The 14830-nt window shown below is 36.5% G+C and overlaps 1 protein-coding gene across 1 annotated transcript; it reads right to left on the minus strand.

The window, feature by feature from the left end:
* Nucleotides 1-2219: 2219 nt before the first annotated feature.
* On the minus strand, nt 2220-11568 carry pithd1 (PITH (C-terminal proteasome-interacting domain of thioredoxin-like) domain containing 1). The gene is made up of 6 exons (XM_067612257.1): nt 11230-11568; nt 10070-10113; nt 7093-7170; nt 5931-6035; nt 4659-4767; nt 2220-2712 (listed from the first exon to the last, which is right to left on the minus strand). Exons 1-6 carry the CDS (start codon nt 11419-11421, stop codon nt 2611-2613), a joined length of 630 nt encoding a protein of 209 aa, XP_067468358.1. The 5' UTR covers nt 11422-11568; the 3' UTR covers nt 2220-2610.
* Between the last annotated feature and the right edge of the window lie 3262 nt (nt 11569-14830).

Below are 14830 nucleotides of genomic sequence, written 5' to 3' on the forward strand. Positions count from 1 at the left end.
CAAACATATATATAGCAAGTGACCAACCGCAGCATTGCTGTATACAAAACAAAGTGCTGCGTACATGTCAAATGCATCAATATGAGCCAATAACACAACAACAACACTGACGGGGTGACATTTGACCCATGTTCAGCTGACATTTTGCACTATTAATTCTTATACTTTTGATATGCTAAGTACATTTTGTTGCTAAATCTTCTTTACTTTTACATAAGTAAGTGATTTGAATACTTCTTCCCCCACTGTCAATATGATCAATGTATCCCTGTAACAATGTGATTGCCAGAATTACTGACCTTAATAATAGCTGTAAGTGTATTAATAGACTTATTCTATAATTGTGAATTTTCATTTATCTTTTGGAAAGATTTAGAGGAATATTTAGGTCATTTAGGTTATAATATATTCTTAAGTAACAAAGACATTGTTTGCTAACTTTGATTTTTAATGTTCCCACTTCAAAATCTATGATTATTTTGGTTTTACTGTTGAGCAAATTATACCTTATCTTCTCCAAATTTCAGTTTTTTTATTTTGTTTAATTTACACAAAGTCCTTGAAGTAGTACTGAGAATAACTAGTAAAACAGGTCAAGTGTCTGAAACACATGGATATTGTAAAGCTAAATGTAACTGTAGTTTATACAGTAGCTTAATGTTGCATTTTAATTCCATTTTAATTGTGGCACTGACAGCAATGAAAATAGTATTTATGGCTCCTGTAGATAATCCAGAGAAACTGGGAGACTGTTTTTGTAAAGACACACTGGTCCTGATTTCTCTAAATGTCATTTGTAAATGCTTTGAGCAGCAAAACTGTCTACATACACCTACAGGTGAGATTTTTTTTTTTTTAAATATAGCAACCTTTTCGGAGGGCTCAAACATCCTATTTTCTAAACCCTCCAAACATACAGTCTTCAATACTGAGTGCACACATTCTCGTAAATGCATTCGCAGGCTGCAACATACTGCATGATGTCATGCTGCATTACTAATGCAAAGAAATCAAGAATGACATAAGCCCTTTGTTGGGAAAACAGGAAGGTGAGGAGGTAACGGGAAGCTTTTCAGTGAGTTTATACTAGTAAATATTGGCTCAAAAGCTCAAAAATGACAATATGGATGTGAATGTGACATGTTTGTATTTAAGTGTTTTTGCAGAGAGTGGACCTGTGCTGCAGGAGACTTTGGACTTGGTCCAAGCCCTGATCCCAATATTTCATATTATATTATATTAAATTATATTAATACCTCAACCACACTCTATCTAGAAAACGTCCATCTTCCCTGAATAGTAGCACGTTTATTTAACTAACTGTATCAACTCATAGAGCACTATGGACTATGGAAACCCATCCAAGTCCTGCTCAGACTGGACATCAGTCACACAATGAACCACTAGGTGGCAGAAGGCATCCAGCAAACATCAGTAGACAATATTCTGGTTTTACAAAAGGCATGAATAATGAAATTATATTGGCATGTATATTTACATTCCTGTATACTTTTCTGCAGATGTTTAAGTGCCACTGAAAGATCCTAAAGCCCACAGGCAAGTTTTTTGAGAATATTTTATTTGAGGCTGTTAACCAGTGCAGTGGAAACACAGGCCTTTATGTTTTATTTATTTTAATTAATTGAAGAATCAAATTGATTTATAATGTTGTTTAGGATTGTATCTGAGGGCAAATGTGGTTTTTCACATTAGTAAGTGAAAGCTAACAGAGTTACCGCTTATTTTAAAACTCATTTGGCTAAAAACCACAGACGTACTTGACTGGTTATCCACATGATAAAGTGGCCTGCTTCATTTATGGTTGATTGAAAGTACTGTTAGGTATAAACACAGCATTTTCTTCAGATTAGCACCTATTTGTGTTTGTAAAACAAATCTGTTTTGATTGAATGATCTTATACTGTGGAATTAAAACAGTAAAACTCAATTTTGGCAGGTTCATTTGACTTAATTTCAGCACCATGCACTGTTCAAATAGCACGGTGCAACCATGGTTTTAATGCCCTGTTCATATAAGGACAGTATTCGATGTAACAAAGTTATATTCATGCATATTTTGGCCCATGAGCTGCTATTTGTTTCACTTCTTTACATGTTTTATACCTAAAAATCATTAAATGAAGCTGATTATGCATCCAGAGTTTAAACATGACAACCAAAGTCTTGAGTTAAATTAATCAAAAAGTACAATTGCTTAGTTTCATTTTCAGCTATCAGTGTTTTATTTTAGCTGTAACTTTATTGCAGAGGTGGATATCTTTTGACATGAATCAGAGTATACAGGTTATACTGATAACAACAGACTTAATCTGAGTGTCAAATGTTTCATGCATTTATTAAGCTTTTTGCCGACATTCTTCAAGCCTTCACTCTTTATTGCCACAGAAAAACAGCGACAACTTGGCACTTCCAGACACATCTGAAGCTCTCTGGTCTTCAGATTTCAGTGCTCAGTCCCGGTCGAGCTCGACCAACCTGCCAATACGCAGCGTTGAACTCATCTTTGACTTTTTGGACCTGTGTCAATGACAGTCAGCAGACGCCACTGAAACCTCTCCTCCTCCTCTTCCTCCCGTCTCTCTGAAGCTTTCAGGAAATGAAGTTGGTTTGCGGGATGATGCTCTCCACCTTGTGATCTGCAGGGTTCGCTGACGCCTCGTAGTTACAGATCGTCACTTCATGTCTGTGAGCCTTGAAAAGGCAGAGAGAAAGACAGGTTGACTTCCAGCAAGGACAAACATTAATCGATTTAGTGTTTGTGGTTAAAATCGAGGATATTCACAGAGAGGCAGAGCTGCTCTACACTCAAAGAAAGTCATGAATTTTAATTTAAAATTTAGTGTATTTGTTCCCATGTTATCTTTATAAATGAAGCACAAAAGAAGACTGGCAGCACTACTATAAAGTTGACTGTACTCGGGCTACAACAAATGGTAATAATAATTTTAATTTTTTTAATAATAATAAAAAAGAAATAATTCAACAGTTTTTGACCATCATATTTCCCAGAGCTCAAAGTGGTATTTTCATTTGCATGTTTTGTTGGACCAATAATCCAAAACCTAAATATATTCAATTGAGTATCATATAAGACAAAGAAAAGCAGCAAATCCTCACAAGTGAGAAGTTGAAACCACAATATGTTTAGCATGTTGCTTAAAAAATTAAACAATTAATTCAATGTCAATATAGTTTTCTCAGCTTTAGACCATATTGTTTGAGCTCATGGAGGAAACATTATAGAATATAGCAGGATGTACAAAATATGTTCTATATAACTTTTAATATTTTGTCATTTTAATTGCCTTGGAGCAGTACGTCAGACTTTTTGTCTTTCATCCTTCTCCCAGACGAGTAAATCGATTTTGATTTTTATCAACTGGTGACAATAACTAATCATAAAATGAGCCAAGTAGAACTTTATTTAAATAACATTATCAAGAATGTTAACTGCATATTTCTTTGCACAAGTTTCTCATAAGTTTAAAGTTTTGCAAATGAAAAATAAAAAGTTTGGCAAAACTGTCAGAGTTTTTAGGACAAAACAGGTCACAAGACTGTCCCACTATATTAACAATGATATATATAACATATGGAATTTGATCATCACTTGTTTGTCTTTTCTTCACTGTCTAAAATCTGTCCATTGTGTACTTTAAATATATATAGTGCCAGTCAAACATTTGGACACACTTTCTCATCCGAGGGAATGGGAAGGTGTGTACAAAAACTTTTAAAATCTTAATTTTATAGCATCAGAGCAGCTTTGTTTATTCATTCATTTATAGATTAATTTAACTTTTACTCTGCTTAAATGTTTTGCCTCCTGGTCATGCATAATCCAAAAGCAATGACTCTACACCTCCCCATCTTGGGAAACCCAAATACTCCATCCAGTCTTGGGCTGATGTAAACCATATCAAATAAAACAGTTTTTACTGATGCTGAAGAGAAAACCTCAGGCATCAAGCTTCTGAGAGATAAAACGATTCAAAGTCCTTAAATACAGCTTGGAAAATTGTGAAAATTAAAATCTAGAATTGGAGCGAATATGGAACAAACCGATCCTCTGAAGCAGATGATCAGTCATGAAGGATTTTAAAAAGCCGCACAGCTGTGTGGCCGCCGGCGTAAAAACACACACAATCTCAGCAACTCTGAGCTACGGGACGATGCAGCATGATGCAACTATTTCAGAATACTGTAAAAAATGTCATGTTTTGATTCTTTCACTTAAAGAAATGGATATCAGCATCGCACCGGCTGACAAACACGCAGAGACTGTTTTGAAGATGAAAGGGAGACACCAGAGAGATACAACAATATTTTAGGGGAAGAATCTTCTGCCTTCGGGATAAAAGACGCAACAAAATAATGTTTCTCTTCAATATAATAATCTGACACACACAGCGAATCAACCATGAATCCTGGAAACACTCATTAGTCCAGTCGCACCGAGGACAATATGTGGACAATATACTGGTCGAGATAACAAAGTCCGCACACGTACACAACATACGTGATAGATTTTTAGTAATGTTACAAATTCTCACATGTTATTAAGGCGTTTCAAATGATCAGACCAAGAAAATAAGAGACGCTTCGGCACACTGGTGATGTTTCAAGTTCAGACTGACCTCTGAGTATTCTCCTCTGAGGCCGATGTAGTAGACCCGGGTGCTCTCTGCTCCGAAGTTCTTGGAGACGTGGATGGAGAGGTGCTGAACATTGGAGAAACGAGCGATCCTGGAAATCATGAAAGAACAAGAGACACTTCAGGAAAACAAGCGATAAGAAACAGCCTGTATATGAGGAAAAACTATGTCTTCTTGAGAACCAGGATGGAGTCATCGCACTGAGTTGGAAGGCTGTTAAGAAGTTGCAAACATGTTGACACTGAGTGATAGCGTGTGTGTGTATGTAAATATTATGCCAACAGAAAGAGAAACACATGCTTGGTTTCATTTGTCTTTTAAACGCTTCTTTGACCAGATTATATTTCGTCCCGGCTCAAATGATCCTGACTATCAGTTCTACATCTCTTGTGAGGGCGAATTTAAAAGCCTCCAAATACGACTTTGCAGGATCCGACAGTTAAGTGAGAAAACTTAAATTTTTCAGCGGGAACATCTGTTTGTACGACACACTTAACTGGCTGCCACTTCACTCGAGGAGATGTTTTCATCGGTTGCTCTTTGTTTTCAAATGCGGTTACTTTAACTTTCATTTATACTTAAAAACAGCTTTCAGTTCCATTCAGATCATCATATTCACTCAGACACACTCAACAACCTTTTTATAATGCCTACAATCTTTAAAGGAACTGGGAGGTGTGTTTTTAAGTTTAAAGCACCATCACACACCACTCAGATCGATGACTTCTTGCCATGACTTCAAGACTTCTTTGCTTGTTTACCTTAAATCTATTTGTTCTTGTTTTTGATTGATTATGTACCTTCAATTTTAGTTTATAAGTAGACTAGGTATTAAGACAGGTAGATTTAATATCTAATACTGGGTGTTTGGGATGGTGGGAGAGCCCTTATGTGTATGTCCGTGCTGATTGTTTTGTGTTGTTGGATTGTTTAATCTATTATCATTATTATTATGTATTAATTGTTTGTTTATTTTTTAAATATTTGTTAACTTTCATGTTTTGTGCCTGAGCACCTTCTTGAAAACAAGATGGTACATCTCAAGGGGTTTATCCTCTTATTAAATTTTGAAATAAATAACTATGCAACACTTGTGCGATTAATAAAATGTATTTAATCCTAATCCTAAACGTCTTCGTCTTCCTAGTGTGAGGGTGGTCAGCAGTGAGCTGGTTGCGGCTTTCAGCATCAGCTCGGCAGCCGCAGGGACTGAATCACACTGAAATTAAAGAGTGCTCCTGCTTGTGCTCTCACTTGGTCGGGTACTCCAGCTCAGCGGCAGGGTCTCTGTTGAGTCTGAAGGCTTGTTCAGGTTCTCTGCCGGTGTCGTCGAAGGACATCTGGGGGATGTTTTTGTACCTAGAAAAAAAAAAATACAACAAGAGAAGGTCAAATTCATGAAAATTACTTTACTTTCTCTAGTGAGGGAAAGGGTGGGAGTACTGCAATCCCGACCACATCCACAGTACTTTAAAGTCAAGTCAGTTTTTACTTATATAGCCCAATATCACAACTTGTGAATTTGCCTTGGGGGTCTTTACAATCTGTACAACAATACAACATCCTCTAATCCTTAGACCCTCGATTCTCCATTCGATTTCTCTTCTAGGACGGACAGATGTTATGTGTACGGAACAGACAAAGAAAGTAAAATTACAGAATGGACAAACAGGATGACAAAGGGGAACTTCACTGATATTACACATCAAAGTCTGTTTACAGGTCTTGGGGAGTTCTACTGCATATGTGAAAAAGTAGTATAAAGCCTTTTATGGCTCCAGAGAGAGCTGCAGCAAGTCTGATAAATTGCTTCATGTGATGTCACTTGAGTCAGTGTGAGTTAGAGCTGAAAAAGTTTGAAAAAGGAAAAAAAAAATAAAAAAAATCAGCGGACGTGGGGTTAGAGAGAAGAAAGGTTACAGACCTCTGGAGCCCGCTCTTCATCTCTGCTTGAGGCTATGTTAGCCTCTACTAGCTTTTTATTTTAGAATAATGGTACGTAGCACAGATACATACACACCAATGTGCTATCCAAGTGTTCTTTTTCCTTTGTGTCTAATTTTCTCTTTTTATATTGTAAAGTTTTTTATATATTGTGCTCAAAGTTTAAATTTTCATAGTTTTATATTTAATTTTCAACTCTGTTTAATTATCTATGGTGAGAAGAAGGGAGTGCAAAGTATTGTGCAGCTGACTGTTCTCAGATAAAAGTCACACAGTGATTTTGATTTGTTACCTTCCTAAATGTTAAAACCTTACAGTCTAGTGATGATCAGGTGACATGATAAGGTACGATGGAGACAATCAATTTATAGGAGCAAGATTTTTACATACGGTTGTGCAAACCAGCTATAGGGATGTTTACTCTGCATGACCTCTCTGACCCCTGATCAAAGAAGCGGCATCAGACACTCACAGTCGTATCTCGGCTGGATGAGATTCGTCGTCTTCTCCGGAGATGATGACGCCTTTCAGCTTCACACTGCCTGTAAAACTGAAAGAGATGACACATAGTTTTTTTGCTACTATCTTTGAGAAAACGGGGTGAAATCACAGAGAGGAGACGCCAACCAGACAAAAAAATAGGACACTGCGAAAGGAAAGTAAGCAGAAGCCGTCACGAGAGACGAATGGTGAGATGTGAAAACTAAAAGTGAAATTAGAACCAGAATCACTTTAATCTGTAATTAAAGACAAACTCAAAGAGCTGATCTCAGTATTATTAGGACCTTAACAACAACATTTTGTAGTAAAATACAAGGTGTCGCTGATTTACTGTGCGTTGCCATGTACAGTTATACTTTAAACCAGTAAACCAACAAATCAATATTCCAGCACACCAGGATGCTAGGATTCACACTTTTTTTTACTAACACATAACATTAAAAATAAAAAGGAGCGAACTACAAGTTTCACATGTTGCTTCATCAGATTCACGCTGTGTTCGATCGCCATCAGGTGTCTTTAAATAATCAGGTGCTGATTAGCCGAGAATATAACAGGTTCACATTCCCAGATACAAATGCACTTCAAAAAGTCAACAATAACAGGAAATAGCAAATATAATTCTACCATATAAAATTAGATTTCAAGATTTAGTTTGTCATTTTCTTGTGTATTTGCATACACAAAAAAAACCCGAAATGCTGTTCCTCCTAGCAGGGCAACAACAGAAAGGATAAAGATATACTGTATATCTAAAAATTCCCTTTAAAAAAAATGATAAAAACATAAAAATCCCAAGAGAAAAAAAAACAAAAAAAGAACGAGCAGTTAGCAGCACAGTGCATTAAAGTGCATTTAGAGAGAACAGCACATGTCTCAGTTCGATGGAGGCAGATTAAATTAGATATAAATATTACATATCCTTTTCCATAAGATAATGAGATACAATTAATGTCCGAGTACTAAATACATAATCTGGCTACTCTAGTACTACAGAGGATGAGTATATCCAGAATGCAGACATTTCCATAAGATAAATATCGCAGAGTACAAACTACATGAATTTCCTCATAAGATGCATTCTACCGTATGCATCTGAAAATAGTAGAAAAAAGTAGAAAAATATATATTAGAAGAAAGAGGATATTACACAAAATACATAATACATTTACAACATAATTGTTCTCAAAATGGGCTCTGGGGATCCCCAGGGTTCTTTGAGGTGGTTCCAGGGTATCCCCACCAAAAAGAAGAATAATTTTTGTTTCACTATAATTTCATCCATAAGTAACACAACGACATAATGTGTGACTACTTTGGTCATGTGTTTCATACATTCTCTGTAATAAAACATCTAATAGCAAAAATCTTATCAGATGTTTTGCCACCCTCACTCAGGTAGAAAGAGTTTATTAATTGTCTGTCTACACGTCATCTATATGCTGAAGTGTCCATGTTTTATACATGTAAGCCAAACTAAGCGTAATCTGAAGTTGAGAACAGCTGAACATAAAGCAGCTATAAGAAAATAAGAAATGAAATTCACAGGGATTGAGAGAGTCACTCCTAACACTAGAGGTGGCAATATCATAGATCAGTTATTGAAAGGGGAAACATATTTGATATATGTTCTCAACTCCTTGGAGCCACATGGGTTGAATGAAGCATTAGACCTGAGTCCATGTCTGTAACTTGTGCTTGTATGTCTAACCTACATTGTTCCTTTGTGCCTACAGGTGACCTCGTATGTAGGTAAAGTTGAGCCACTAAACTCCTCCTGGCACAAACCCCCTTTCCTTCCTCTCCCTTATTAAGAGAGGTTGATTTAATATCTACTCTGTAATAACTCCTCCGACTTTTGTAATGTATCAAGGTGGAATGTATTATGTATTATGTATAGTACCCTTTCTTCTAATATGTATCTTGTTATGAGGAAATTCATGCGCTCTATATTTATCTTATGGAAATGTCTGCATTCTGGATCAACTCATCCTCTGTAGTACTGGAGGTGGAATAGCCAGACTATGTATTTTGTACTCTGACTTATAATATTTCGGGTTCAAACCCCTGAACGTGTATCATGAAAACTGGTGTGCTTGCTCCGGGGGCAAGAATTAACCAAAATCTGAAGCGCCATATTGATTGGTGCAAGTGGGCGTGGCCTATCAAATATTTGCCTATAACTCAAGATGCCTTTGAGCAATCCTGATTAAACTCACTGGAGACGTCCTGCATTGTCTCTTGAACTTACACGCCGAGTTTTATTCAAATCCGATGACGGAGGGACAAATGAACTTCGAGTGCACAAATACTGAAATGCTGCAGGCTTTGTGATGATGAAACAAGTGTGTGATTGGTGTCACTCCTTTAAAACAGAATTAAAGTAGCTGAACTGACTTTGCTCACCTTTGTGAATCCTGCTCACGGCTTTAATTTTGGACAATTGAGCTGCTTCCTTCTGTTGAGTGCAAAAAGGTTTGAACCTGCGATTTGCTGCTTGCGGCTATATTTATATCTAATTTTGTACGGTAGAATTATATTTGCTATCCCCTATTGTTGACTTCTAGAAGTGCATTTGTATTGGTGAACGTGAACCTGTTTGTATTCTCCTCTAATCAGCACCTGATGGCAATCAAGCACAGAGCAAATCTGACGAAGCAACATGTGAAACATGTAGTTTGCTGCTTTTTGTTTTTAATATAATCTGTTAATAAAAAAAGTGTCATCTCTAGTATCCTGCTGCAGCTGGAATACTGCACCAGCTGGCACCCAGGAGAGAAGCACTGCTGTGCTCAAAGTATCTTCACCTTTTTAGACTTTAAAATCAGTGTGCGTACACGAAGCAAAACATTAAATATTCTGTGTTCATGCAAGCGAAAAGATAAAAGATGAGGCTACTGGTGATGATGATGATGATGATGATGATGATGTGTAATTTTAGGACTCACGGGATGTTGAACAGCAGCTCTTCATCTGCGTCACTCTCGACAAACTAAAAAGAAAGACAAACGTGTTAATTCTTACATGCATTATTTTTTGTGATTCTCGTAACTGTTTTTGATACTGTTTCATCTTTCGTATGTTTGATCATGTTTACTGAGTATTATTTGATTTTTTGCTTGAACAGTTGACCAACGTACGAGCAGGATATCAATTTTAAGCTTTGTCATGTCGGCCACTTACCTGTTACAGTAGAGTCTAAAGAGCTTTGTATGTCTGATAAAGTTTTTGTAGATATAAGCCAGTGCAGGTATATTTATTACATGACTATGGCATAACCATGTATGTTACTGGGGTGGACAAAATATTAGGAACACATTTCAATATAATGCACTCCAATACACCACCACCACCACCACCCACTATGACCTCAATAATAAACATGAAGGAGAATCATCACCTTCCTGACAATGTCAACAAAAACTGAAAATGTCTAAGCTTTGTTTAGTTAATTGGTTAGTTGTTTAGTCTATTAAATGTCAGAAAATGTTGATCACTGTTTCCCAAAGCCCAAAATGACGTCTTCAAATGTCTTTTTTTTTGTCCTGACCAACAGTCCACAACCCAAAACCCAAAGATATTCCATATTTTGGAAGCTGGAATCAGAGAATTTTGCAATTTTCTGCTTAAAAAATGACTCAAAATGATTAATTGATTATCAAAATAGTTACCGATAAATTTAATAGTTGGCAACTATTCAATTAGGTGACTAATGGCTGCAGGTCTACTTTAAATATCAGTTTAATTACTTCATTTTGTAGCATATCGTGCTATAAATCGGTATTTGAAAATAAAACTATCAACATTATGATAACGATTTTAACCATATTACCCCAAATTAGTAAAATAAATTAACGTTACGGGTCAGAAAATAGACTAAGAGTTAATTTAGAGAAGATTCAAACTGCTGATACAGTCTTATAGTTGTTTTGTTGTTGTTGTTTGTTTTTGTAACTGCGCAGTGAGGCTCCGCATGCAGAGACACTCCCCGCAGACCTGCACTCTCACCCGGGTCACATGCAGCCAGGAGCCGCGGGAGTGAGTCTGTGTTTCACCGGGAACACACGCAGGATAACGGACCGGGGGAGAAGCTATGGACGGCCGTTACCTTGTCCCGCTGGTTCCGCTCCTCCCACGGTTTGAACACCAGCTTTCCGTCTCCGTCCCTGCTCTCGTTCAGACACTGCAGCTTCTCCAGGTCGATCCGCCGGTATAGACCGTACTCCAGGCCCCTCTCCGCGGGCTCGTGCTCCCCCGCGCAGCCGCAACCGTGCCCGTGACCGTGACCGTGCCCGGACATCGTGGAGCTAAAGACGCTGCTTTCCGTTACAGACAGCCCGGAGGAGTGAGGCTGGAAACCACCGCTCTGTCTTCTGTGTTTTCATGAAGTGAAATGAGATCAGCAACTTTCAATTCACTGCGTCAAGAGACCCGAACCGAGACAAGCACTTCCGGTTCGAGATTTTCAAAATAAAGCCGTTAGACTGTAAAAAAATTTTTTGAACGTGATGTCACCCATTGGACTCCCGTTTCGAAGCCTCGAGTTCGCCACCTTGACCGTAGCCATCTTTGATTTTTGGAGCCAAAAGTGATATATTTGGACGTGTGTGTTACTACACGATCTGATTTTCTACCGTGGATGTGACCCTAACGACATCCACTAGCTGCTAGTTTGGGTTGCACGGTGCATTTGCAGTCTGACGGAAAAAATAATTCTTAGGATGGTGAAGTCATGACCCGCCCTACTCTGCCTCTGATTGGCTAGTACTCCTTGCCTTCGTTGGTTGGATTGGTTAGGTTTCTGCATGAGGATTGAGATTGGTTAGGGTAAGAATATCAGGGTAAGCAAATCAGAGGCTGAGTAGGGCGGGTCATGACTTCGCCATCCTAGGAAATATATATCGGTTACAGTCTATTGTTAGCTGTGATAATGCTAATGCTAATTTTGGCTAGTGAAAACCAGGCAGAATAAAATGTACTTACCGGAAAAACCCAATATCCGACTCCTCCTCAAGACTTTTTTAGGCGACCAAATGTTACAATTAATTTGCATGAACTGAAGACACAATAAAAAAACGACGACGACGCCTACACTCCTATTCTAATCTGGGATTACGATACGTAATGTACGTAACCATCGTTGTTGCCGCGGTAACGATTTGTCAATCATATTATAGTTACGCCCTGACGCATACACTGCTTTATCATCTATTTTATTCTAAATGGAACCATAATTTACAAAATGAACATCATGCTGTACTAAATAAGGCTTTAAACTAGCGATTAAAACCATAAACTCATTAGGAAACTGTTTACAGAGGTAATAAATCAAGTGAGAAGTTGGGTCATTTTCTCATAGACTTCCATACAATCAGACCTCATTTTGGAGCCAGAGGAGTCGCCCCCTGCTGGCCAATAGAGAGAAAGCAGGTTTAAATCACTTCCGCATTGGTTTCACGTTTCAGAATTTGTCACTTGTTTAATTTGTGTTTTTTAGGACAAAAAGCTGATATTTACCAAAAAGTACAACATCTATTATCATTTATTCAAGTAGTATTACTTTTGGCTGTTGTTTCGTCTGAAAGAATCCATAAAAACCTCCACCAGCAGACACAGAAGCTGTTAATCTACTAAATAACTGTTCAATTACTAAACTGGACATTTCACATCCCTGTTTTAATCCCTGCACTGGTCACTTTCATATATTTCATCAAATTGGATTTAACATTGTGCATTGCATTCAGCCTCCACTGTTATATAATTTGATTATTTATTGCACATGTCATATTTAATTTTTTCACTTGTCACCTCATATATTTCATACACTTCATTCAGTCCATATTTCCTCTGTACAGTCAATATTTCATTTCAAGTTTTATATCCCATTTCAAAACTATTATTATTCTATTCGTTGTTGTTTTGCTATTTCGTTTATCTATGTTAAGACTTTTACAAAAGCGTTGTATAAATAAATGTATTCTTACTTTACATTTATTCATAAGATTATTCATTATGATAGTTATTAGTCATCATCATCATCATCATCATCATCATAGCCTGATGTATTATTTTTTTTATCTAATATTGTACACTTTGAGTCTCCACAGAAATTAATCATTATTTAATTTTATTTAATTATTTAACTGAGAATTAAAGGATTTTCAGACTATGGTTGGTTTAATGACAAGTTTCTATATTTATCAAATTATCATTACATCAAGCAGCAGCCAAGTTAAGAGGGCATTTAGGACAGCATAAAAATATAGTATTACATCATACACACAAATATTACATCATAAAAATGATGTCATCATCCAACAGAAACACTCTTAATTTAAAGTGTGGTCAGTATTTAATTTAAAAAATCATGTAAAAGTAGGATTTTTAAGGACTATGTGGTTCACATAAATGAGGAGCCTCCTTCTCTTTATGAAAGGTATTTAGTTATGAAAGTGTGACTCATGGAAACTGTTCTCTGCAGTATTTTGGCCACTTTACCTGCATGAAAAGCAAAACACCAAACACCCGTGAAGTTCCCTCCGATTGGATCACATCTCTTACCACCAAATGTTGTCGCAAACTGTTTACAAATATGCAAAGTAAAAGTAACAACACCTCATTATGAAAATAGCCTGAATCAACACAATGAAAAATACACCAAATTAATTACAGAATAAACAGCTCAATCTTCTAACACCAAAATAAAAATGTTCATTATAAAGAATTAAACCTTTCAAGAGTGTTTATGCATTAATGTGTAACCTGATTAATAATCTGATTACTTTATATATTGCACTCATGTTTGTTTATTCTCCAAATACTAGTGACAAACAAGTGAACTACCGATGCAGTAAAAAGCACAACAGTGGTTTTCAACCTTTTTTACTGGTGACACCTTAAAATAAAGTAACATTGGTCACACTTTACTTTAAGCCCCCAATTTAGCTTTTATAAGCAGTATATAAAGAGTTAATAAATGGCTTGTAACAAACTATGCTGCAGATTTAAGTGTTTATTCATGCATTTGTCAACAGCTATAACTCCTCCTGTAGGTGCCCATAACTGGAAGCTGGTGTATAAATAGATAATAAATGACAATATCACAGTTATAGTAAGTATGAATAATTATTATATAGTAAAATGTCTTCACAGAAGAAGTTATAATTGTTGACAAATACTGTACATTAACAAACACTTTAAATGTCCTGATATCTGCTTACAGCTACATTATAGTGTGTTATAATCCATTTATAAAGTGTTTATATAATACTTGTAAATGCTAAATAGTAACTTGTTACCGTAATATCGACTTCTGAACCTTCATCACAGTGAACATGAGGTATAAGCAGTTTGTTTTTCCTCTCAGATAAAAAGCAAAACTTTGTGAAAAGTTGGTGGAATAAAATGTGTTTAACAAAAATAAATATTTTCTTTCTTATGACTCCTCAGATTTATTTGGGGATCCGTTGGAAGATCCACATCCTCGGCACATCAGTGCTCTATAATTTCAAGTACAACTAAAAAAATAAAGTTGCACAAAATTTGAAAGTAGATTTGTTTTGTTTACAGCTCTGTAACGTTTCACTAATTTACAGCATCTGCTTGAACAAACGAACAAAAGAGGCTTTACTGTTGAAAAAATGTTTTAAACCTCTACAAGAGAACAACATCAATTAAGATCAGAGATGGTTATGATGATATTGAAAACT

This window comes from Thunnus thynnus, chromosome 15, assembly GCF_963924715.1.
Source record: "Thunnus thynnus chromosome 15, fThuThy2.1, whole genome shotgun sequence".
Taxonomy (NCBI): domain Eukaryota; kingdom Metazoa; phylum Chordata; class Actinopteri; order Scombriformes; family Scombridae; genus Thunnus; species Thunnus thynnus.

Coding starts and splice junctions, on each gene's coding strand:
- pithd1 (XM_067612257.1), bottom strand. CDS start 11,421: ATGTCCGGGCACGGTCACGGTCACGGGCACGGTTGCGGCTGCGCGGGG. Junction 4,768..5,930: donor GAGCTGGAGTACCCGACCAA/GTGAGAGCACAA, acceptor CATGATTTCCAG/GATCGCTCGTTTCTCCAATG. Junction 2,713..4,658: donor TCAGAGGAGAATACTCAGAG/GTCAGTCTGAAC, acceptor TGCCTTTTCAAG/GCTCACAGACATGAAGTGAC.